This window comes from Mastacembelus armatus, chromosome 2 (assembly GCF_900324485.2).
Source record: "Mastacembelus armatus chromosome 2, fMasArm1.2, whole genome shotgun sequence".
NCBI lineage: Eukaryota > Metazoa > Chordata > Actinopteri > Synbranchiformes > Mastacembelidae > Mastacembelus > Mastacembelus armatus.
The window spans coordinates 6,035,723-6,057,493 of record NC_046634.1 but is presented as its reverse complement, the minus strand read 5'-3'; the positions used below and the strand labels follow the sequence as shown (position 1 = coordinate 6,057,493).

At 40.9% G+C, this 21,771-nt stretch overlaps 4 protein-coding genes across 4 annotated transcripts; 3 read left to right on the top strand and 1 right to left on the bottom strand.

The window, feature by feature from the left end:
• The first annotated feature begins 136 nt into the window (after positions 1–136).
• On the top strand, positions 137–2,747 carry LOC113127347 (inosine-uridine preferring nucleoside hydrolase-like). The gene is made up of 8 exons (XM_026301820.1): positions 137–235; positions 313–507; positions 668–847; positions 1,294–1,405; positions 1,529–1,665; positions 1,797–1,874; positions 2,309–2,425; positions 2,497–2,747. Exons 2-8 carry the CDS (start codon positions 328–330, stop codon positions 2,647–2,649), a joined length of 957 nt encoding a protein of 318 aa, XP_026157605.1. The 5' UTR covers positions 137–235; positions 313–327; the 3' UTR covers positions 2,650–2,747.
• Positions 2,748–4,615: 1,868 nt separating this feature from the next.
• unc50 (unc-50 homolog (C. elegans)) lies at positions 4,616–7,584 on the bottom strand. The gene is made up of 6 exons (XM_026301756.1): positions 7,489–7,584; positions 6,564–6,835; positions 6,293–6,413; positions 5,986–6,125; positions 5,599–5,706; positions 4,616–5,345 (listed from the first exon to the last, which is right to left on the bottom strand). The coding sequence occupies exons 2-6, from the start codon at positions 6,829–6,831 to the stop codon at positions 5,209–5,211; spliced, it is 774 nt and encodes a 257-aa protein (XP_026157541.1). The 5' UTR covers positions 6,832–6,835; positions 7,489–7,584; the 3' UTR covers positions 4,616–5,208.
• Positions 7,585–8,004: 420 nt separating this feature from the next.
• ndufs1 (NADH:ubiquinone oxidoreductase core subunit S1) lies at positions 8,005–13,810 on the top strand. Its single transcript, XM_026302264.1, has 19 exons — positions 8,005–8,138; positions 8,891–8,967; positions 9,341–9,432; positions 9,564–9,671; positions 9,905–9,981; positions 10,097–10,178; positions 10,288–10,418; positions 10,555–10,740; positions 10,874–11,008; positions 11,094–11,208; positions 11,378–11,523; positions 11,627–11,755; positions 11,932–12,061; positions 12,160–12,320; positions 12,432–12,586; positions 12,706–12,881; positions 12,970–13,104; positions 13,337–13,409; positions 13,513–13,810. The coding sequence occupies exons 2-19, from the start codon at positions 8,895–8,897 to the stop codon at positions 13,602–13,604; spliced, it is 2,196 nt and encodes a 731-aa protein (XP_026158049.1). The 5' UTR covers positions 8,005–8,138; positions 8,891–8,894; the 3' UTR covers positions 13,605–13,810.
• A 398-nt stretch (positions 13,811–14,208) lies between these two features.
• Positions 14,209–18,350, top strand: LOC113127372 (ras-related and estrogen-regulated growth inhibitor). The gene is made up of 8 exons (XM_026301858.1): positions 14,209–14,323; positions 14,483–14,584; positions 15,579–15,635; positions 15,724–15,797; positions 15,956–16,094; positions 16,377–16,470; positions 16,807–16,878; positions 17,710–18,350. The coding sequence occupies exons 2-8, from the start codon at positions 14,533–14,535 to the stop codon at positions 17,816–17,818; spliced, it is 597 nt and encodes a 198-aa protein (XP_026157643.1). The 5' UTR covers positions 14,209–14,323; positions 14,483–14,532; the 3' UTR covers positions 17,819–18,350.
• The last annotated feature ends 3,421 nt before the right edge of the window (positions 18,351–21,771 follow it).

Here is a 21,771-nt window from a genome sequence, read left to right as displayed (position 1 = left end):
AGTTACTGGTACTCTTGTAATTAGTCTTGCAGAAGACATAAATGTCCACATCCCTTTAACTATCATTTGTGATGCACTCCTGAGCCTATAACAAGTTTTTGCCTGCCTCTCTATAAGCAAAGGTACCACCTCCATGGATGCTTTCGACCTTTAAAAAGAAGAACTTCAGGGTAAACCAGTCAGCAAACCTCATCTTCACTCTCAAGCAGTAGCCCTCTCAAGACCACCTCACCAGGTAAGGATTTTACATGTTACTGTAATTTCTGCCCATTTTCAAACCATAGACACATTTTATAGTCAGGATTTTTGCAGAATTTAGGATTTAGGATGAAGAAAAAGTTGATCCTCGACGTTGACACTGGGGTGGATGACGCTCAGGGCATCATGGTGGCCCTTGCAGCCCCAAATGTGGAGGTTTTGGCAATAACCTGCTGCCACGGCAACACACCTCTGGAGAATGCCCTCAAGAACACGCTGCGGGTCCTGAAAGTTTGTAAAAGACTTGATGTAAGTTTTATGGATTGTAGTGGCAATTGAACCCTCTTAACTACGTAACTATGGGTGTGTCAACAGTTCTCAATGCTTGAAACCTCTCTGTGTTCAGAGAATTTTTTGAAATTCACCCATTCATGATGCGATATAAATCTCAGCCTGTTATACTTCGCAGATCCCTGTGTATCGTGGTTGCTCACAGCCACTGCTGGCCAAAAACCAACATGCTGGAGATTACCATGGGAAGGACGGGCTGGGTGACGTCCCAGACCCAGATGCTCCAGGCCTGGAGCTGCTGCAGAAGGAAAAGGCTGCACAGGCCATGATCAAGATTGTAAACCAGACCCCTGGAGAGGTTAGTCAAACAGAAGCTTCATATGTAAATAAATATGTGAATTTCTATTACTGTTTCTATTACATTAAACACCATAGTCACATCCAAACCTTTCCACCATAAGAATCAGGACTTCATCTTGTGCCAGCTCTATCGAATATCTTGCTAACATGATTTCAGAGCGTTGTTTTTCAAGCACTCAGTAAGTTAAGACAGGGGTGTCAGATTTCCTCATCTCAAATATACCAAGCTCCTGTTCTACTCAGGGAGCTTTTAACGGACGTCCATATTTAGAGGCAAAAGTAGTCAGTAAAATATATATGACTAAAAATAAATAATAATAATGAATAAATATAAATAATAATAATAATAAAATAATAATGTGAATTTTTGTTCTAAATGCGTGAGGAAATAAATGGTAGATATGCATATTGTGGATAAACTGTGTGAGCTGTTGGTGTCAACAGGTGACTCTAGTGTCTGTGGCGCCGCTCACTAACCTGGCTGTTGCAGTACAACTGGATCCTTCATTCCCTAAGAAACTGAAGGCTGTTTACATCATGGGAGGAAACATTGAATGTAGGTTATCTTTCATTAACTTTGAATATGTTAATGAAAGATAATGTTATGTTAATGATATGTTGAATATTTACAAGCTAAATCTTTCTAACCCTAATAATGTTGATGAATTTGTGTGTGCAGCCAGAGGTAACACCACAATATGTGGAGAATTCAACTTTGTGGCTGACCCTGAGGCTGCCTACACTGTGCTGAACCGCTACACCTGTCCTACCTACATTGCCACCTGGGAGTTCACTTGCAGAAACAGTCTGCCATGGGTAAGACTGAGAACACCATTTGATGAGGGACTATTTTATATATTAACAGGTTTGATATTTAAAGCACATTGAAAAGCTCCTTTATGATTTGAACAACTTGCGCATTGCCAAACATTGTTATTCTCCCTCAGTCTTTCTGTGACCAGTGGCTGGCCCAAAATACCAACAAGGCTGCCTTCATGAAAAAGATTTCAAGTTTTTCAATGAAGGTAAGAGGCTCACATAGTAGATATGAGGGCAATGGTCATAATGTACTGACATTAAAAAATAAGCAGCAAGAAACATTTGCCTTCCTGTAGCATTTTCCAGACTTTCTAAACTCCCTTCTAATTTGCACTCTATCAATTTATATTTTAGTATGACTGTACATCATCTCAAACATGTTTACCAGAGCTGACACAAACCTTTACAGCAACCTGAGCAGAAAGGCTATAAACCCTCCACCCAATCATGGTGCAAGCAACAGAAAATAGTTTGTGTTGTTCTGAGAGTGGTCAGTCAGTTTATGAGTGTAAACATAGAAACCCACATTTATTTTAAGGAAGTATTCAGTCTGGTTATAAATTGTCTTTTGTGCTTTCAGTGCTAAATGATCTGTAGTCACATGTTTAAATTCCTTCTCCATGGTGTGTTGTTTCTGCAGAAAGCTCAGTCACAGGATTATGAGAAAGAGACCACAGAAGGAAAAGGGTTCAATTCCTGTGACACCTATGCTGTAGCTGCAGCCATCGATGACTCATTCATAACAAAGCGAGAAGAGGTGAGCATCTCCTACTAATGCATTTCAGTTGAAAGAATTATTCTCTGCTGAACTCTATGTTCCTCCTGAAGGTTGCAGTGACAGTGGAGTTGGGGGGGACCTACACTCGAGGCATGATGGTGCTGGACTACATGGAGCAGCTGAAAAAGAAACACAAGGCCATCATCATCAAGGAAGTTGACCTGGAGAAGCTCAAGAAAATGTTCAGCGACTCACTGAAGTAGAGAGTTAATGTAACAAGCAGCCACCGGCACAGATTTACTTAGCGTCTGCTGACAGTGTGGATGTTTGACACAACAAATATCAATCACCAAATTGTGGAATGATAAATTTGCATTTTAAATGTAAAACAAGTAACTAATTGTAAATTTTAACATGTGGACAAATAAAGCAATACAGCTTTTTATCATCAAAAATCATCAATAATGTCTATGAGCTGATGCTAAAAGCCTTCCATACGCCATCTTTTTCATTTCCTTTGGGCTGCTCCCTTCAGGAGTCGCCACAGCGAATCATCTGCCTCCATTTAACCCTATCCTCTGTATCCTCCTCACCCACACCAACTATCCTCATGTCCTCCTTCACTACATCCAAGAACCTCCTCTTTGGTCTTCCTCTAGGCCTCCTTCCTGGCAGCTCTAACCAATGTATTCACTGTCCCTCCTCTGAACATGTCCAAACCATCTCAATCTGGCTTCCCTGGCTTTTTCTCCAAAACATCTAACATGAGCTGTCCCTCTGATGTCCTCATTCCTGATCCTCCTTTAGCTGTAGCTGTCCAGTCATCTGGAAGAACCTCTGACCTCCCAGAGCCTGTTTCAGCTCCTCCCTGAAAGCCACACAACACTCTTCCTTTTTCAACTTCCAGCTTCAGGCTCATCACCCTATCTGACACTCTCTTCACCTCCAGAACATTCCTCTTTCCATCCACACCACGATAAAACAGCTTGAACCCTGCTCCAAATCTATAGGCCTTGCTACCTTTCCACCTGGTCTCCTGAACACACAAGATATCCATATTTCTTCTCTCCATCATATCAGCCAGCTCTCTACTTTTCCCTGACAAAGTCCCTACTCTAAGTCCTACATTCCTGCCCTTCCTCTTCTCTCTTTGCCTAAGAACACGCCTTCCTTCTCTCCTTCTTCGACCAACAGTAGTCCAATTTCCACTGGCACCCTGTAGGTCAACAGCACCAGTGGCGGTCGTTGTTAAGCCAGGCCGCGACCGATCCGCTATGGAAGTCATATTTGTGATTTGCATGTTTGATTGGGCTTAAATTTTATGTCGGATGCCCTTCCTGACACAACCCTCTGCATTTACCCAGACTTGGCATTGGTACATGAAGACACTGGATTGTGCCCCCTTGTGGTTACATTCCTTCCATACAACATCTGTTGGTAACAAAAAACCTTTTACATGACATTATTATGTTCTTCCTGTGCTTGCGTGCGTTTACTCCGGGTACTGCGGTTTCCTCTCACAGACCAAAAACATGCATGTCAGGTTGATTGGTGAATCTAAATTGCCCGTAGGAGTGAGTGTGAGTGTGTGAGGTTGGTTGTCTTTGTGTGTCTCTATGTGGCCCTGCGATGGACTGGTGACCTGTCCAGGGTGTACACCTGCCTTCCACCCGAGAGAGAGCTGGGATAGGCTCCAGCAGATCCCCATGACCCCGATTCAGGAAAAAGCAGGTATAGAAAATGGATGGATGGATGGATGACATTATTATATTAGGGATACTGCACATACAGTACCACCATACAAGGAATTTTACTAAGGAATTTGGTTCATCCATTTACATACAAGTAAAAGAATACAAGTGACAGGAGGAATTTAATTTAACAAGGCGTGTAATTTACCAATTAACAAGTCCGTGTGGAAAATGATGTGTATGAAGAGAACTTGCATATAAACATTTCTCTATATTAACAGAGACCAGTCACAGATGTAAAAACCCTCAACACATGTTAAAGGAAAAATCATTATGTTTAACCACAATATTCCCTGCATTTATAGAGTTGTCTAACATGAGGAACTTTCATTTGAGTAGTGTAAAATTAATTCACAAGATTCTTTGTAGTAAATTTAAAAAAAAAAACGCTAAAAAACATTTCCCAGAAACCTCCAAACTTCTTCAGTAAAGCACCCTCTGCTGGGAAGTTTAAAGAATACAGCTTGAATCAGAAACATGACATACGACAGATATTTTTATTTGATATTTTCTTTCAGAAATTAAGACTGAGGTAACTTAAGTTAATAAAACCTTTTATTGAAAGTGCTTTGGAATGTACACTTCAAGAAAAAAGAAAAAGGAAAAAATTTCCATCCCATATTCCTCAGCTTTCTTCTTCCTCTTCAATAAGCAGGGTTCAAATTTTTCAGTCTTTTCTTAAGAAAACTCAAACAAAACAAAGCAAAATTTTCTTCAGAAACAGTCGTCTGTCTGTATATTACAACCTGCCAGAGTACTATTTACAAATCATACAAAAGGAACTGCAGTAAAAGCTGAGTCTCATCTGTCCCCTTGTTTTTGCAGCTAGTCCAAACACATCACCGATCACTGATTCTGGAGCTCCGGCCCAACGTAAAAACCAAACAGAAAATTAATGGGGAGCCGAGCGACAGTCAACCAATGTCCCAGTTTACTGAAGGTCAACCAGAAGTCAAGTCCTTCTTAGCCAGATAGTGACTGACAGCAGCTGGATATAAGATTTTTTTAACCTATATGTGAGTTAAAAACACACAGAGGTGAGTAGTGTCCAATTTGAAAGATGAACTGGTTCTACTGGACTCTGTACTTGTAAAACCAACAGAGACCCCGAGTGAAGTTCCAGCCCAGAGAGATGGAGAGAATGTAGATGAGGCCAAGAGGAGCAAAGGGGTAAAGCAGCACCACTGTGTTCTTCAGGAAGGGCAGAGCTGTGACAATAACACAAGATGAGGGTGTTACAGACACTTAGCCTTCAAATGTTTTTAAATCAACAGTATAAATCCCAAAACAACTGAAACAGTTGTTTGATCATATTATATCATCATCTAGTGCTCAATTTAATGTCAACAGAGTCAAATTGTATTAGTCAAACCTAATCTAAAATGCCATTTCACCAACATGGTAATGTGCAATGTCACTTTACTGCAATATTTTGCATATATAAATGAGCAGAGAACTTACCATTGTACCCTAAGAAGGTGATATAGAGGTAATAACCAATGGCGATCAACCACAAAGTGTTCCCAACAAAGTATCCCAAGAACCAGTCTGACTTTATCATCACAACGTCTGAAACACAAATCATTTCTGTCCTCAGTTTTCTTCTGGAGAAATCATCGAAATAAACAAACAAACTGTAGCATATTTAGTTATGAAATAGATGTCCTTCACATTGGTGAATTTTCAGTATATTTGTTATTGATTCTCTTGATTCTATCCACAATACATATCATAAATCAATATTGATAAAAATGAAAAAAAAAATGCAACAGGGTAAAAATTAATTTTTTAGTGTACTAAATATTTTTTTTTGTTGATAAAACTCATGCAGTGACCAAATCAACTCACGGTTGATGAAGAAGAGCTGCAGAAAATGCAGGATAACAAGAAGTGGGTAGAAAGCGTTGAGGTGAACGTCGAATGCGTAACCCCACTCAACATCAAAATTTCTGCTGGGCTGTTTTAGCAGGTATTTGTTGGTGATCACCCTAGAAAACATAAAATGAAAAATTCACTTGCAACAGTTTTACACAAGTCCCTCTTCAAATCCAATTTTAATATTCATTCTATGGCCAATCAGAGTAAAAACATGTCAGAGTAACCAGAGAAAATGTCAATCATTTCATACAGTAAACTATACAAATGTACTCCTCACCACATAAGTGTTGATATGAGCAGACCGACTCCAATACAGTCAACACAGACCACCCAAAGCAACAGTTTCAGAGTCTCCATGACACCCATGTCCAGTACCAGACCAAAGCCAATAGTTGACACTGCAGATAGATACAGAGAGTGTTTAGTTATCATTGCACACACAACACATAGGCAGATGTTATGAGGACTGCTTATTGACACCGAGTGTGTACTGACACTCTCTGGTAAATTAAAGAGCCAACTGAAAGCATGAGGAACGTTAGACTCACCACACAGCCAGACACTGAGCAGAACCAGAAAGGCTGGATCATCCCTGGCCCATTGGTCCTTGGTTTGTTTCCTGTACTGAAAGTTGCGGTAGACCCTCTGTGGTGACGTAAACAAGTAAAGCATCTGCCACAGGGCAAATTCAAAGTCCATCTGCCGAAAATGCAGCAGTCGCCGCAGGTACTTGTAACGTTTGGCGCCTGCTGTGTGACGAGCTGCATCCCTGGACCCAAGGGCGCCGTTGCTGTGTGGCGAGGTTGTCGGCAACATGGCCCTGAAAGTTTGAAGTGCACATGGAATGAGGGAGGTAAGGACAAGTGGAAAAAGGATGGAGGGCAACAGAGAGGTCAGAGAGGTAGATATGCTCTGTGAATCCTGAGCAGGTTTAGCACTGTGTCCTCATATAAAGTAGGTATAAAGCAGACAAACCAATCACTCAAGCAAACTGACACAGCACTGTATTTTTAAAATCCTTTTAGTCCAGGTCCTTGTTTTAGGAAAATCCACTTGATTTTTTTAATATGTCACATATGCTGTCTGATTTATTAGATTTGAACTTTAATGGTATTCTTCTGTTGTTTTGTTGTATTTATTTTCACTGTTATCATTGGGTGGTACAACTTTACGGGAACAACGTGGACCAAAGCCTGTTTATAAAGTGAGGTAGTTAAATGAATTGTTAACTATGGATGTCAGCCATATGATCATTAATGGTAACTCTTTCTACAGCGATGCTTTATAAACCCTGAAATGTTTATTTACCCTTCTAGCTGGCGCTGTGCTTGCTAGCAGACAGCATTAGCTTGTAGCTAACACGTTTTATTAAGCCTGGTCACTGTCTTTTCTAATAGAATTGGCACAAACGGAGAGGAAAACAGTTTGAAATCAAACGAACTAGAAACTGTCTCTATCCTACAGCGTATTTACCTGTTATGCTGTGCTCCTTCACAGGAGAAAGCACCAACTCTTGTTCGTTTCTGTGGCTGTTTATAGACGCTTCCTGAACTGTCGCGAAAACGAACACGTAGCTACTTCCCGTGAACACCCGGTTCATCTTGGGAAATGTAGTTAACGTTAAAACTCAAGCTGTGCAGCCCATATGGGCATCGATATTCCTTGGTAAACACATAATGTTACGTTTATATTTGCACATTTTAATGTCATCATAATTTCTATGCACATTTTATTGAAGATGTTGAGAAACACTTTTCATCGATTTTATGTTCCTCTTATGTTGGTAGTATAAACATGAAGTTGGGAAAATAAGAATTTGTTGTGCAGCTCGATGTGACCTAAGCAAATTTATCATTTCTTATCATGTTGACAGAGACCTGTCCTGGGTGTACCCCTACCTTCCACCCGAAAGAGAGCTGGGATAGGCTCCAGCAGATCCCCGTGACCCTGGTTCAGGAAAATGGATGGATGTTGACAGAATTGGGGTGCTGCTTTTATTGTGAAATCCGGGACCTCAAGACGGAAGTGTATCATGCTACTTCCGCTAACTGCGCCATAGCTTTTTGACTGGCAGTAAAACCCAGATCACCGCTGTTCTGGTCAAGAAGGCCAAATAGCGAAAGGTAAGAAGGAGAAGTACGTTGTGCACTTATAAACATTTACATCTACATGTTGTTTCATCGCACGATTCCTGGACGATGAAGAGTTTTCTCGCAGTAGCCGCGGTCACCGTTACACCGCTGCAGTGCCCGTGTCCTTGAGTAGTGTTTGCTAATGCTGTTAGCCTCATTGAAAGGTTCATGCCCCTCCAGCTAAACATATATCAAATATCTGTATTTTGTTATATCAGTCTGCTTTGGACGGTCTGCCTCTGTTTTTTACGCAGTATATCCCTGAAACCTCACGCGGTTGAGTGACAGTAGCTGGTTATTATTGACAATGGCTAATGGCTATTTACATTTTCACTGCATTATCAGCTGGATCTGCAAAATATTTTCTACATCGCGTTAATCTAACAGCTATTCTTCCTTACTTATTAACAGACAAGCACACAACACATAATTTACTAGTGATGCAGTTAGTTGGTTTATCAGTCTGTGAATAAACAGAAAAAGTCTAATATGTCGTTTTCTCAGGTCCTGTTTGGGCTTTGAAATTTGTGATGAGCACAAATAATGAATCAAGAAACCTTCTGGTAGATTAACTGATACTTCAGTTTATTGAAAGTAAACACATTTGCATTTAGAAAGATAGCTTGCTGAATTAAAGTTGCAGTATTCAAAACTTCCAAGACAGATTGCAGATTTTATTAATAGCATTTGGTGCATGTAGAATCTGGATGTTTGCTCATGTGCTTTATGTTTTTCTCTCACAGCGTCATGTTGCGACTGCCGACTGTTGGCCGCGCTCTAGCTGGGGCTGCCAAGAGCAGCCTGGCTCCCTCCAACACTGGTAAGATTTGTTTGTGTATAATCAACAACTGTTATTCTCATAATTGCATTTAATCAGGGTCTCAGTCAATTTTTTTTTAGTATTGTTAAGTATTGTTTAGTAGTATGTTAGTGATGTGTGTTACATGCATGGCATGTCTGTTTCACTAATTGTATCTAATTCTTTTATTAGTGTTTTTGATTTGTAATACTTTTCTTATTTTGAAATCAGTAATATTTCAGTATTTTCGGTAATTTGGCTGGTTCATTTCAGTGTGTTTTTAATGTAGAAGATGTTTGCCAAATTTATTGGCAAAGTCAGTGATTACAGAATAAATTTTAATTCACGTTATTGGTTGGTTGTAGGTTGTGTAAATATGTGTATTTAATTTCAGTGCGTACTACAGTGCGTGCTGCCAGCAATATGGTTGAAGTGTTTGTGGATGGGAAACCAGTGGAGGTGGAGCCTGGAACTACTGTGCTGCAGGTATGAACCACAGGATTATTTCACTGCAAACTACTTTCATTTGGCTCCTTCATACTTCAGATTTTTGTAATTAAGTGTCTTGCACTGTTTGTGTTGTTCTGCCAATAATTTACACATATTTCCCCTATTAGGCCTGTGAGAAGGCAGGAATCCAGATCCCCAGGTTCTGTTACCACGAACGCCTCTCTGTGGCGGGTAACTGCCGCATGTGTCTGGTTGAGATTGAGAAAGCTCCAAAGGTAAAATGCAACTGATGTGTTAGAAACCAGATTATTCTAGTATCCAGCAGAAAGAATAAACACTGAAATACTGCTTGATTCTATGGGACAGAAATTGCTGTAAATCCTTCCATTATTAATGTCTAAGTGGTGTGTGTGTGTGTGTGTGTGTGTGTGTGTGTGTGTGTGTGTGTGTGTGTGTGTGTGTGTGTGTGTGTGTGTGTGTGTGTGTGTGTCCTGTCATCTGCTCTCAGCCGGTAGCAGCATGTGCCATGCCCGTTATGAAGGGATGGAACATCCTCACGGACTCAGAGAGGACACGTAAAGCCAGGTACGAACTTTTGTGGTCACTGTGTGTTTCCATCCCACTTTGACTAAAACTTTAGACAAGGCTGCTGAACTGTCCCTAAAGTTATTGTAAGCTTGACAGAAGTGTGTGTCCTCAGAGAGGGTGTGATGGAGTTCCTGTTAGCCAACCACCCACTGGACTGCCCCATTTGTGATCAGGGAGGAGAGTGTGACCTGCAGGTAAATAAAGAACTAGTTTATGCGTCAGTTCTTCCACAAAAATCAAACCAATCTGTGTGTTATCCAGCCATGCCCAACACTCTTCACACTCCACCTTCTGTATTCCCAGGATCAGTCCATGCAGTTTGGTTCAGACCGCAGTCGTTTCACAGAAGGAAAGAGAGCAGTGGAGGACAAGAACATCGGGCCACTCATCAAAACCATCATGACCCGCTGCATTCAGTGCACACGCTGCGTCCGGTAAGGGCATCACAAACATGTATTTACATCCATCAAGAATAATGTGATAATCGGTCATTTCCAGTAAGTGCATTTGTAGTGAAATATCAGGTGAAGCTTTCTAACAGCACAATCACTCATTCCTGTGTGTGTGCAGTTTTGCCAGTGAGATTGCAGGTGTTGAAGACCTGGGAACGACAGGAAGAGGAAACAACCTGCAGATTGGGACCTATGTAGAGAAGATGTTTATGTCAGAGCTGTCAGGCAATGTCATTGATGTATGTCCTGTTGGAGCGCTCACCTCCAAACCCTACGCTTTCACCGCACGACCTTGGGAGACCAGGTAAAAAAGAGTTTGGTACTTTAGTTTAACTACTGTAATTATACTGAAGACCTTTTGGTTGGTTGGTGTGTTTGTTTTCTGTCTGTTCCTGTCATGCTCTTGTGTTTAGCGTCATCTTCTTTTGTCTTTCCAGAAAAACAGAATCCATTGACGTGTTGGACGCTATGGGCAGTAACATAGTGGTGAGCACGAGAGGAGGTGAGGTAATGAGGGTGCTTCCCAGGCTGAATGAGGATGTCAATGAAGAGTGGATCTCTGACAAGACCAGGTAAGACACACAGCCCAGCCATAAACTATGTCTCACTACATCAAACAAATTGTGCTTATTCTGAATCCAAAATGTTTGTCCTCAGATTTGCATATGATGGTCTGAAGAGGCAAAGGTTGAACCAGCCAATGGTGAAGGATGATTCAGGTCAGCTGATGCCCACCACCTGGGAAGATGCTCTCACCCGTGTTGCCGGAGCAGTAAGTGTGTGTTGGGTTTCTGACCCTCTTCTGTAGTCAGTGTGTGTTGAATGGAGACTTGATATTTATTTCTTGTTACTGATGCAGCCTCCTGTTTGTCAGTCCATCGATACAGTTCAATTTAGAGTTTTCATGCATAAATACATGGTTGTGTATGTTGCGTATTCAGCTGCAGGGTATGCAGGGTGGTGAGGTAGCAGCCATAGCAGGAGGGATGGCTGATGCTGAAGCTCTGGTCTCCCTCAAAGATCTTCTCAACAGGCTCAACTCAGAAAACCTCTGCACTGAGGAGGTCTTCCCCATGTCAGGAGCGGGGTAAGTCCATTTGTGAGATGGAGTAGTTGTGAGCAAAAACTCCAGGTTTCCCGTGCGTCACCAGCTTAAACAGCTGATGGTGTATTTCTTGCTCTCTCTGCAGCACAGACCTGCGCTCCAACTACCTCTTGAACTCCCGCATTGCTGGCATCGAGGACTGTGATTTGTTGCTGCTCATAGGAACAAACCCACGCTATGAAGCTCCACTTTTCAATGCCCGAATCCGCAAGAGGTGAATGCATATACATCACATTTTAGTCATTTTTATCTCTCTTTTCTGAAATCAGTCTTATTCCAGTGAAAACATATTATACTGAGCTTACATACTGTACTTCACATAAAGTTTGGATACAGGCTATAACACAATCTAATTGTATATGTAACCCTCCCCCTCTGCCTTTCTGTCAGCTGGCTCCATAATGAGCTGCGTGTTGCCTTGGTAGGTCACAGTGTTGACCTGAGTTATTCATATGACCACCTGGGCGAAGAGACTTCAGTTCTGAAGGAGCTGGCTAATGGTACACATCCTTTCTGTCAGGTAGTGGACACACACATGCAGTCTGATCACTCTGGAAGGAATTTAGTGCTGAAAAATGAACTGATGTGAATGTTTTCATTTCCATTCCCTGCCTCCAGGTTCTCTCAGCTGCTAAGCGCCCAGTAGTGGTTGTGGGCAGCAGTGCTCTGCAGAGAGAAGATGGAGCTGCTGTTTTGAGCGCCGTCTCCACCATCGCTCACAATGCCAGAACCAGCAGTGGAGTGGAGGGAGGATGGAAAGTCCTCAATATCCTGCACAGGTACAGTTTGGTGGTGGTGTTTGCTTTTTTTGCTCCTAATAAACATAAATCAGTAAATCACAGTAGGTTCCTGGTCACACTTTGTGTGTGTGTGTGTATGTGTTTCACCAGAGTGGCCAGTCAGGTGGCTGCATTGGACCTGGGTTACAAGGCTGGTGTAGACGCCATCAGAAAGAATCCTCCCAAAGTCCTGTTCCTACTGGGAGCTGATACCGGCTGTATCACCAGGGACGATCTACCTAAAAACAGCCTTATCGTCTACCAGGGTACACACACACACACACACACACCACAAAACAGGCACACATTCCATCGCTAACATGAGATTACGGCTCAAAATGCAGTTTTGCAAAGTTCTGGGACTATTTAAACCTTCATTGTCCAGGCCACCATGGAGATGTAGGAGCCCCAATGGCAGACATCATCCTGCCTGGTGCTGCATACACAGAGAAAAACGCCACTTATGTGAACACAGAAGGCAGGAGCCAACAAACCCGGGTGGCTGTCACTGCTCCTGGAATGGCCAGGGAGGACTGGCAGATCATCAGAGCTGTGTCTGAAGTGAGCAGGAAGTTACTCTCACAGCATAAACAAATGTTCCTACTGCGAGGACTCAGTTATGTAAAGAAACACCTGTGTGTGTTTGCAGCTGGCTGGTGTGACGCTGGCCTATGATTCTCTGGACGAGGTCCGATCCAGACTCGCTGAGGTGTCTCCTAATCTGGTCCGTTACGATGATGTAGAGGAGGCAAACTACTTCAAACAAGCCAATGAGCTTGCAGTGGTATGCACATGTAGTTTCTCTGCTCAGAATTGAGTTACTTCTTCATCCTTCATCAAACTAGTTTAAATGTGTTGTGATATATTACATTTGTTTGGAAATTAAAATAACTAGGAGGATATTTGCATTGGCCAATAACCTGCATATATTAGACATTTTAAATCAGAAGTTAACAGATGCAGTGATACTTGTCCTGATGGGTCTCCTGACTCATCTGTGTCCTCCCTGTTGTCAGACTGTGAAACAGGACCTTTTAGCAGCTCCTCTGGTACCACCTCAACTTACAATAAAGGACTTCTACATGACAGGTAGGTGTATTTTTTTTTAAGCAGTGGTTAAACAGGCAGAAATATAAATGTACAAATCAGGAAATATAAAATAATCTTATACCCACCATCTTCCTGTGGTCAGACTCTATCAGCCGGGCTTCCCAGACAATGGCCAAATGTGTCAAAGCTGTAACAGAAGGAGCTGCTGCTGTCGACGAGCCGTCAGTTTGCTGAACACCCAATAACACCCACATACAAACATTAAACACTCTCCTCTCTCTACTGAAACAACACACACTTCTGAACACACTCTGTGGCGCCCCTTAAGTTAAAGTTGTCATTGATACTCGTTGTATACAGTTAAATCGTTTTCACTCCTGAGGACGAGCTTTGTTGAAGAAGCATATAAAATATGAATAAAAGATTTACTCATCTCTTTACTCTGGTGTGAGTGTTTTATTTTCTCTTTGTGTTCTTTCTATGTTCATGGTAAAGGCTTTCACATTTATAACTTTGACTTGTTGAGATTCTAATGAATTTTTAAAACCTAACAAAATAAAAATAATCAACTTTTCAAGAGAAGTGACACTCCTCTCTTACAGCAGGTAAAACCAAGTTATCTACTGAAGTGGCAGTGAGTTTAAACTTCAGTCTCTAAGGAGTTTATAACTCAAATCCCTTAAAAAGAGTGTTTATATATGTCTCTTAAATCGATCTACAATGAGGCCCTGGTGTCTGGACTTGGACATAGTTTCTCCAGCCAAATGGCTCTTGTCATGTGATGTTCCCTAATAGAGAGAGAGCTCTTAAAGCACAGGCAGAGAGGTGCACACAGAAAAGGAGAGAAGACAGTCCCATCCCTTCATTCTCTGGCTGCTTAGTGTCTGGGACTGAACACAGCAGCTTCATTATTTTTACTTCTCTCCATATCCAGAGTTTATTTCTACTTACAGGTCAGTAAGTGTCACACTATGTGCTTAATGTTGGCTTATAATTTTGGACTTTTTTAGATTTTCACCTGTAGATATTATTACATAACATTTGCATTACTCTTCAGTACATTCTATATTGGGACTCAAGGTGTTTTTCAGCTTATAGTATTTCTCTGTAAGGTTTTGATGCAGGGCCAAGCAGCAGGACTGACAGTGGCCTCAGCAGGAAAATGGTTCCAGTTAAACTCCTCATTCTGGGAGCTCAGAACACTGGGAAAACAGGTAAGATACAAACAGAAGGACAAGTGCAGAGACACAACAGGAACATGTGTGCACATTTTGGATTATGTAACTGTAGCATAGGTTGGACATATTGTCACATGTTCACATGAAAGAAAATTCACTTCAGTAAATATTTGAGGTAAGGTTTAAGGTTAAATTTTGCTCATGATTTTGAGGTTTTGCCAAATATGGAAACCTTATACTGGTCTAAAGTTGACCCCTCTTTCTCAGCACTGAATTGTTTCCAGCCACCTGTGTGACCTTCAGTGCTAAGTTTATATATCAGACTAGGGCCTGCCTCCAAGCACGTCTCCTTTCATGGCTGGAAAACAGAAATCACTCTGTTTGGAAATGAACTGCACAGTGATTGTGTTTGGCTCATTTGTCATAGTTCAGTAAGAGGAGACTTATTCAATTGCTTTTCTGCATTACCATTGAAGAGAAACACAGTGAGGATACAAACAGGGCCACTGACATTACGAACAAACCTCAACATGTTTTTGACGCTTTTGGAACCACAGATGAATTTACCTCCACTGTATTGGAGGTGGCAGCAGAAAATCTCAACAGCAAAACCTCAGCACAAAATATAGTATCTGCATGGTAAGTGATGTGAGACACGACAGCATGAGCTTATTTCCTAAAAATGAACTTGTAAAGGCTCAAATAACAGATTAAACAAGCCAAGGTAACATCTGAACATGTGCTGTATAAAGGAAATACACCGAGTCCTCAAACAGTCAAACAAACATGAACCCGTCCAGACTCCTTCCACCCAAACACTGAGAAAGCACTTGTGCACTTGTCATCTAACATTAGCAGGAGGATCATTCTCAGAACAAGGATGAAATAACACATGAACATTCAGCTGCAGACCAGATACAGATATCATGTTTGTGAATGCACAGTATGTAAGAGAAATGTCAGTCAGTTTTTATCTGCTCTGTGTCTGACAGTTCACTCTTTGATGACTATGTCTGTTTTGTGTCTCCAGCGCTGTGTGTTCGTTTCATAACCAAACGTTTCATTGGAGAATATGACCATAAAAAGGGTAAGACTTCATTGTTTATTACAATGATTATTGACTTCAATTAACGGAATGAAAATAAGTAACTTGTGTTTGTATTATTGTGCCACAGAAGTGACCTACAGATGCAGTCGGGTGATAGACCAGGACACTGTTGATCTGGAGATTTTGGACATAACTTGTAAGGTCTGTGTGCTAATCAATAGCTGGCTGGAGCTTCATGTTTAAATGCTGAGACATGAGAGTGGTACAGCTTTTCACATCTAACTGTTGGCAAGAAAGAGGTTTTGATGAATCGGTGCTGGTCTTGGTAACTTTATATGACGTAAACCTATTTCCTCCAGGAGAGCTCTGCAGCTTCTCTGGAGTCTTCAATCCGCTGGGCTGATGGTTTCCTGGTGCTCTACTCCATCACCCAACGTTTCAGCTTCCTGGAGGTCCCACGGCTCAAGAAACTCATTGACCAAACCAAACAGAGCCTGGGTAGGGAGCTGACTTACTCATATTACCACAAAGTCAAAACTCTTCACCTGCTGCACAAACTGTAGGGGCTTTATTGACATTCATTTGACGACAGAAGCTACATGTTGAAACATCTCAGGGGGATATCTGTGAGATTATTTCAACTCTACACAGAATCATGATCTGCATTACACAGACAACACAATGGTTTATGTAAAACAGCATCATGCTCCTTCTAATGATCTTTGTTTCTCTGGTTTTGTTTTGTTTTGTTATCACTTCATGTCACTGTGTGTGCGTCAGTTGTTCCTACAGTGCTGGTAGCCAATAAGGCAGACTTGGAAATAGGGAGGGAGGTGACAACAGAAGAAGGACAGAGACTGGCCAAGGATTTAAGGTTTGTGAACATGTGGCAGTTTGCACTATTGTTCATTTTTAATATGACATTTGAGATTATCAGATACATTCACAGCACTAAATATTTATATAAAATAATGTACACATCATTGTACTTTGATCAAAATAATACAGGGGCAAAAACAATGGCAGTTATATGGACTCATTTTCATTTTATTAGCTTCAGCTCAGTTTGAACTAACTTATATTGAGTATGTATAAAGTTTCATTTGTTAAAATCAACCAATACATGGTGATGGTATTTGCTTTGTATTTGTTTTTGCTAATCAAATCAAATTTAAATGCAAAGTGTAACATTCATTATGTGTGTGTGCAGATGTGGTTTCAGGGAGCTGTCTGTGGCAGAAGCAGTTATAGCTGTGGAAGCAGCAGTGTTTCAACTCATTAGGTGTGTATTACTGGCACTCCATATCTGACAACAAGCAATTGGTGGTAAGTGACATGGAGATGGCTGCTGGTGGTGTAGTGGTAGTGCACTTGTCCATGTACACAGAGGACGGCGGTTCAGCTCCTGATCGTCATGTATATAACCCTTACTCTTTCCCCTAATTTGCTGTCTCTCTCCACTGTTCTATCAAATAAAGGCAAAAACTGCCCAAAAAATAATAATAATTAAAAAAAAACTAACATGGATCAAATAATTTTCTAAACACTCAGAAAACACACAACAATGAAGGTGATATAGGCTGAATAGGCAAAGGCAAAGGGCAAAGGCAAATTTATTTGTATAGCACCTTTCATACACTACGCAATTCAAAGTGCTTTACAAGGCATATAATTACATTAAAAGCATTGAAAGCATTGAAAAGAGCATTTAAAAATAAAGACATTTAACATAAAATAAATTTAAATCAAGTAAAGTAAATTAAAATAAAACATAAAAGCACATTATATAGGCTCATCAAACACCAGATTTATAAGTGTGTGGCTGATGGACACAGTTCTCCCACAATGCAATGAAACTAGAAAAATGCTTCAAAACAAAACAAGGCAAGTCCTTAGAAACTACTCGTTTTCTTAACGCAATGTTTGCCTGGCAGGTTTTATGTTACAGTGTGACAGACATCTTACAGTTCATGTACTGTAGGATTTCCAGTGAACAATAAAAAGGTAAATGCATGCTGAGTTCACTTATACTAACATCCAAGACAGATACTATGTTTTATATTTTTCAGCTGTCCTGAGTTATTGGTGAAGTTTTGTCTGTTGTGTCTAACAGGCTGGTCCTGGATCAGCAGCGCCCCCTGCCTGACCGTCGCTCCTACATGCTGACTGTTCGCCACGCACTGACCAGGAAACTGACCAGATCTAAGACCATGCAGTGGTGACCACAGCAAAGAAGCTGTTCACAGTCAGAACTAGACTGAGACATTTGAGAAAACTGCATGTGTTTCTGTTCTCAACACTTCAGGAAACATCACAAAACCAACAGGACTTTTTCAAGAGAACTTTTTGCCTCACTTACAGAGTTTTAGCTAAACTGGTCAAACGTAGAATTTCAGGGAACAAGAGCACATGGTTATGAGCAGCTGAAGTTTTCATTTTAACTGATATTTTACTGCACAGTTACAAAGGCAATCTGGAAACTGGCTGGATCAGGGTGAATATAACTGAATAACTGAATTAGAAGGAGGAGTAATGTCGGACTGTAATAGATCTGTGTGAGAGTCAAGGGCAGTTAATCTTTTAAAGAAAGCTGCTTCTTCACTGCAAATATACGGTGGCCCATGAAACAGGACACTTCCAAGGACAGATGACAGGCCTTTTTAGATTGATAGATTTTAGAAATCAATGACATTGGTGCAGTTAGGGGAGATATGCAGTAAAACAACATGAAGCACAAATAAAATATGCATCTTATTACAGTCTGCACATATTATTTATTATCATAACTAAACAGTGGATAAGTAGATTAAACAGGTACATGCATTTAGATTTATTGGCTGTAGCATTACAGAAATTCGTGCCCTGCTTTGTTATGGCTTCCACTCTCCAGTAGAGGGCAGTGGTGTCATTTCATCCAATACATGCATGTCTAATACTCTGTGTGAGTAAAGGTATGTAGATACCCTGTCCAATTTGGTGTGGAAGAAGTTGACAAGCCAGCACAGAGCCCTGACTTCAACCTCTCTGCAAAGCCTCCCTGCAGCAGCGGAGGATGTTACAGGGGCGGATGAACACCAGCGGTTGGGGAATGGGCTGAAGTGTCACATATGAGTGAAATCTTTGGCTGTCAATTAATTATTTTTACACAAGTGAATTTTTCAGTTTCATTTATAAAAGAACACATAAATTCTGCAAGTCAATCAAATAACCAGTCACAGAAGACTGTCAGTGGGTAAGTAAAACAGTTAAGCTCATCCTTGTGTGAGCACATTTGATTGAGCAGAGTGTAAAGAATGAGGCTGGCTTTGATTACAGTCTTGGCGTAAATCAGCTGAGTTTCTGTCTTCCTGCCTGTGTATCTCTGTCCTCATTGCTCACTCTGAACTTCTGAACTTTCTGATCAGCCAGAGACATCTGAAAAAAGAGACAGAGGAAAGAGCAACACAGTGAGCGACAGAAAATTAAACAGACTAACAGGGGAGGAAAACATTAGGTTTTTTTGGCATCTTATTTGTCTGTAAGAAACAGAGAAAGGAAAAGACGAATAAAAGCTGCTTGCTTTCAGCCACACAGGCTCTAACTACACTGTTTTTGGAGCCTGCTCTCTCCACATGTAAAGGCATTAAGGGTAATTAACTAACATACTGCTCCACCCAGTCTCCAAATCAACCATGATTAAAATCTTATTGATTATAAAGTGAAATTATAGTATTTGCCATATAGACAATGAAAAGAAACTGTTACTGTGGTGTATCTGAAGAGACTAAAACAACAAAATCCACTGGTAGAAACTGTGCTCCAGAACAAAACACACTGGTGTTTTCTGATTTGGCACCCCAATCAGCAGGACAAACTCATTTGTCAGTATGTTCCAAAATGTTCAGGATCACAGATGCAAAAATAAAACCAGTTTATCGCCCGACAGCACGGCAATTAAGGTTTGGTTAGCTTTATGCACAAAAGATTTGGTAAACATATGCTTTGATTTAACTTTTGTTTCTCTGGTTTAATAGGAAGACATTTTTTATTTTTTTCTTGGAGCCACCAGAAAAAACCCTGCTCCAGCCCTGATCACTTGTTTAATGTTAATAAAGTGCCGGACATAGAGGTCATTAAAACCAAAGCATCCGTTTGTATTCAGTATCATGAGTGGGTGATGCGGTGAATATGCTGGAGCCTGTTAACAGGGTCGGTTCAGGGACTGAGAATCCGAGATGATGCGAGGACTAACAGTTATTGTCTGGTGATAGAGCTGCATTTTTTGAGGTTACTGCTCTTCCTAAGTGTAATGACAGAGAGAAACACACAGGATGATGACAGCAATGACTGAAGACGAGAGGTGATGGCATCACAGTGGTCACCAAGGAAATGAAAGGTCAAAACCCAGTGTCACCCATTTCTGCAGCTCAGAATAGAAGATGACTCATAACCTGCATCATTGCAGCAACAGCCAATCAGAGCGCTGCCTGTCAGGATGCACATCAACACATAGACAACCAATCAGGGGGCTTCACAAAATTAATGGTCTTTGTTATTAGGTTTATTTTAAATAAATGCATTAATGACATTTATTTTGTTGTCCTTGAAAGGGGTCTTACTTAGTATTGGCAGTTTATATAAAGTGATAATAACAGTTCATTACTATACGACTACATAGAATAAATATGTAACAATATGTGAAAAGGAAGATTGATTATTTGAAGTAGATCATTAGAAGAGCTATGTTTTTTGATATTATCATCATTGCAGCTGGAACAATAGATAATTTATATGAATGGATTTGATGCCTATATATAATGTCAGTGGTATCACTCATGTTGATGTATCCAGATAATCATAGCTCTTAGCATCACTCACCTCATTCATTTGGTTTTCACTGTTTCAATCTTAGATCACCTACTCAGCACCAAGCTGTGAAACTGCAGTGAAACAGAAATCAGGGTCATCAAAGACTCCACCAGATGCCCCTAACTTTGAATCAGCAGTAGTTGGGTTCAGGAGAGAAAAACTGTTGCCAGGGGAAGGTCACTACAGTTGAATAACACTGTGAGAGAAACACCTTTCCCATGGGATTCCTGTAAACTGATACATGGAGAAGGAGCAAAAACAGAGAAAGGAGGAGTGGTGGATAAGGACGACAAGGAAGAACAACAAAAAACAAAAAGAGTAACAGGAGATCATCACATAACACTAAGTAACTTTATTTTGAATGGGAACATAATACATAGACACAAACACCTCATGGTAATCGTTGGGTTCTGTTCTGCAGTGACCTTGATATGAACAATAGAGTCAGGGGCCTACGGTCTGAGCACTGTCCTGAATCACAGTAGACATGGCTTTTCTCGGCTGCTCTACAGGTTTCAGTCTGTCTATTTCTCAGTCTCTCAGAGGAGAAACAATCTGGGGCAGAATGAGGGGGAAGGAATGACATAAGTGAGTCTGAGCAATCATGGAAGAGAAAGAAATATATGTTTCATTTCCACTTTGCTGTGTGTGTGCGTTGTAGCTGGAGGCAGTAGCTCGGAGTGTCAAAACAGATTTTAAAGCCATTTTTCTTTTCCTTTGCTTCCTTCACACACAAACACATGTCCTAGCTTAGACCTATTGTAAGGTGTAAAGAGGCCCATGTGGACCATGCTCTCAACCCCATTTTTGGTCCTTAACAAAGTTCACACTAAATGTTGCTGTTGTTGCCAAAACTAGTTTAACGTAATTTCTCATTCAGCTGATTGGCATACTGCCATGTTTTAGCACAAATCTTAAGATAAGTGAAATTGCAATGATTCCCTCTAATTTGTAAGGGATAATATTACACCCACTGCACTGTGATAAACTCGACATGGCCTGTGGGTCAGTCTTTCCACATTTGTACTTCAAAAAATGTCCAGTTGGAAATAATACCATTAATGAGAACTTGGTTCCATTTGTGTCACAGAGCCAGGATTTGCAAAAACATGAAAATGAACCAGTGTGGTTTCTAAAGGCACCGTACACTCCAGCTGACGAGAAATCTGCACTGGCAGTAACACGAGGTCACCAGACTTGTTCTAATAAGAAAGATAAATGTGCTTAGTTTTCCCAGACTATCAGGAGAGTGAGGAGATCACAGTGAAACAGTGATGGAAAGTGTATTTACTGCAGTACTGCACTAAAGTAGGATTTGACTTGTATA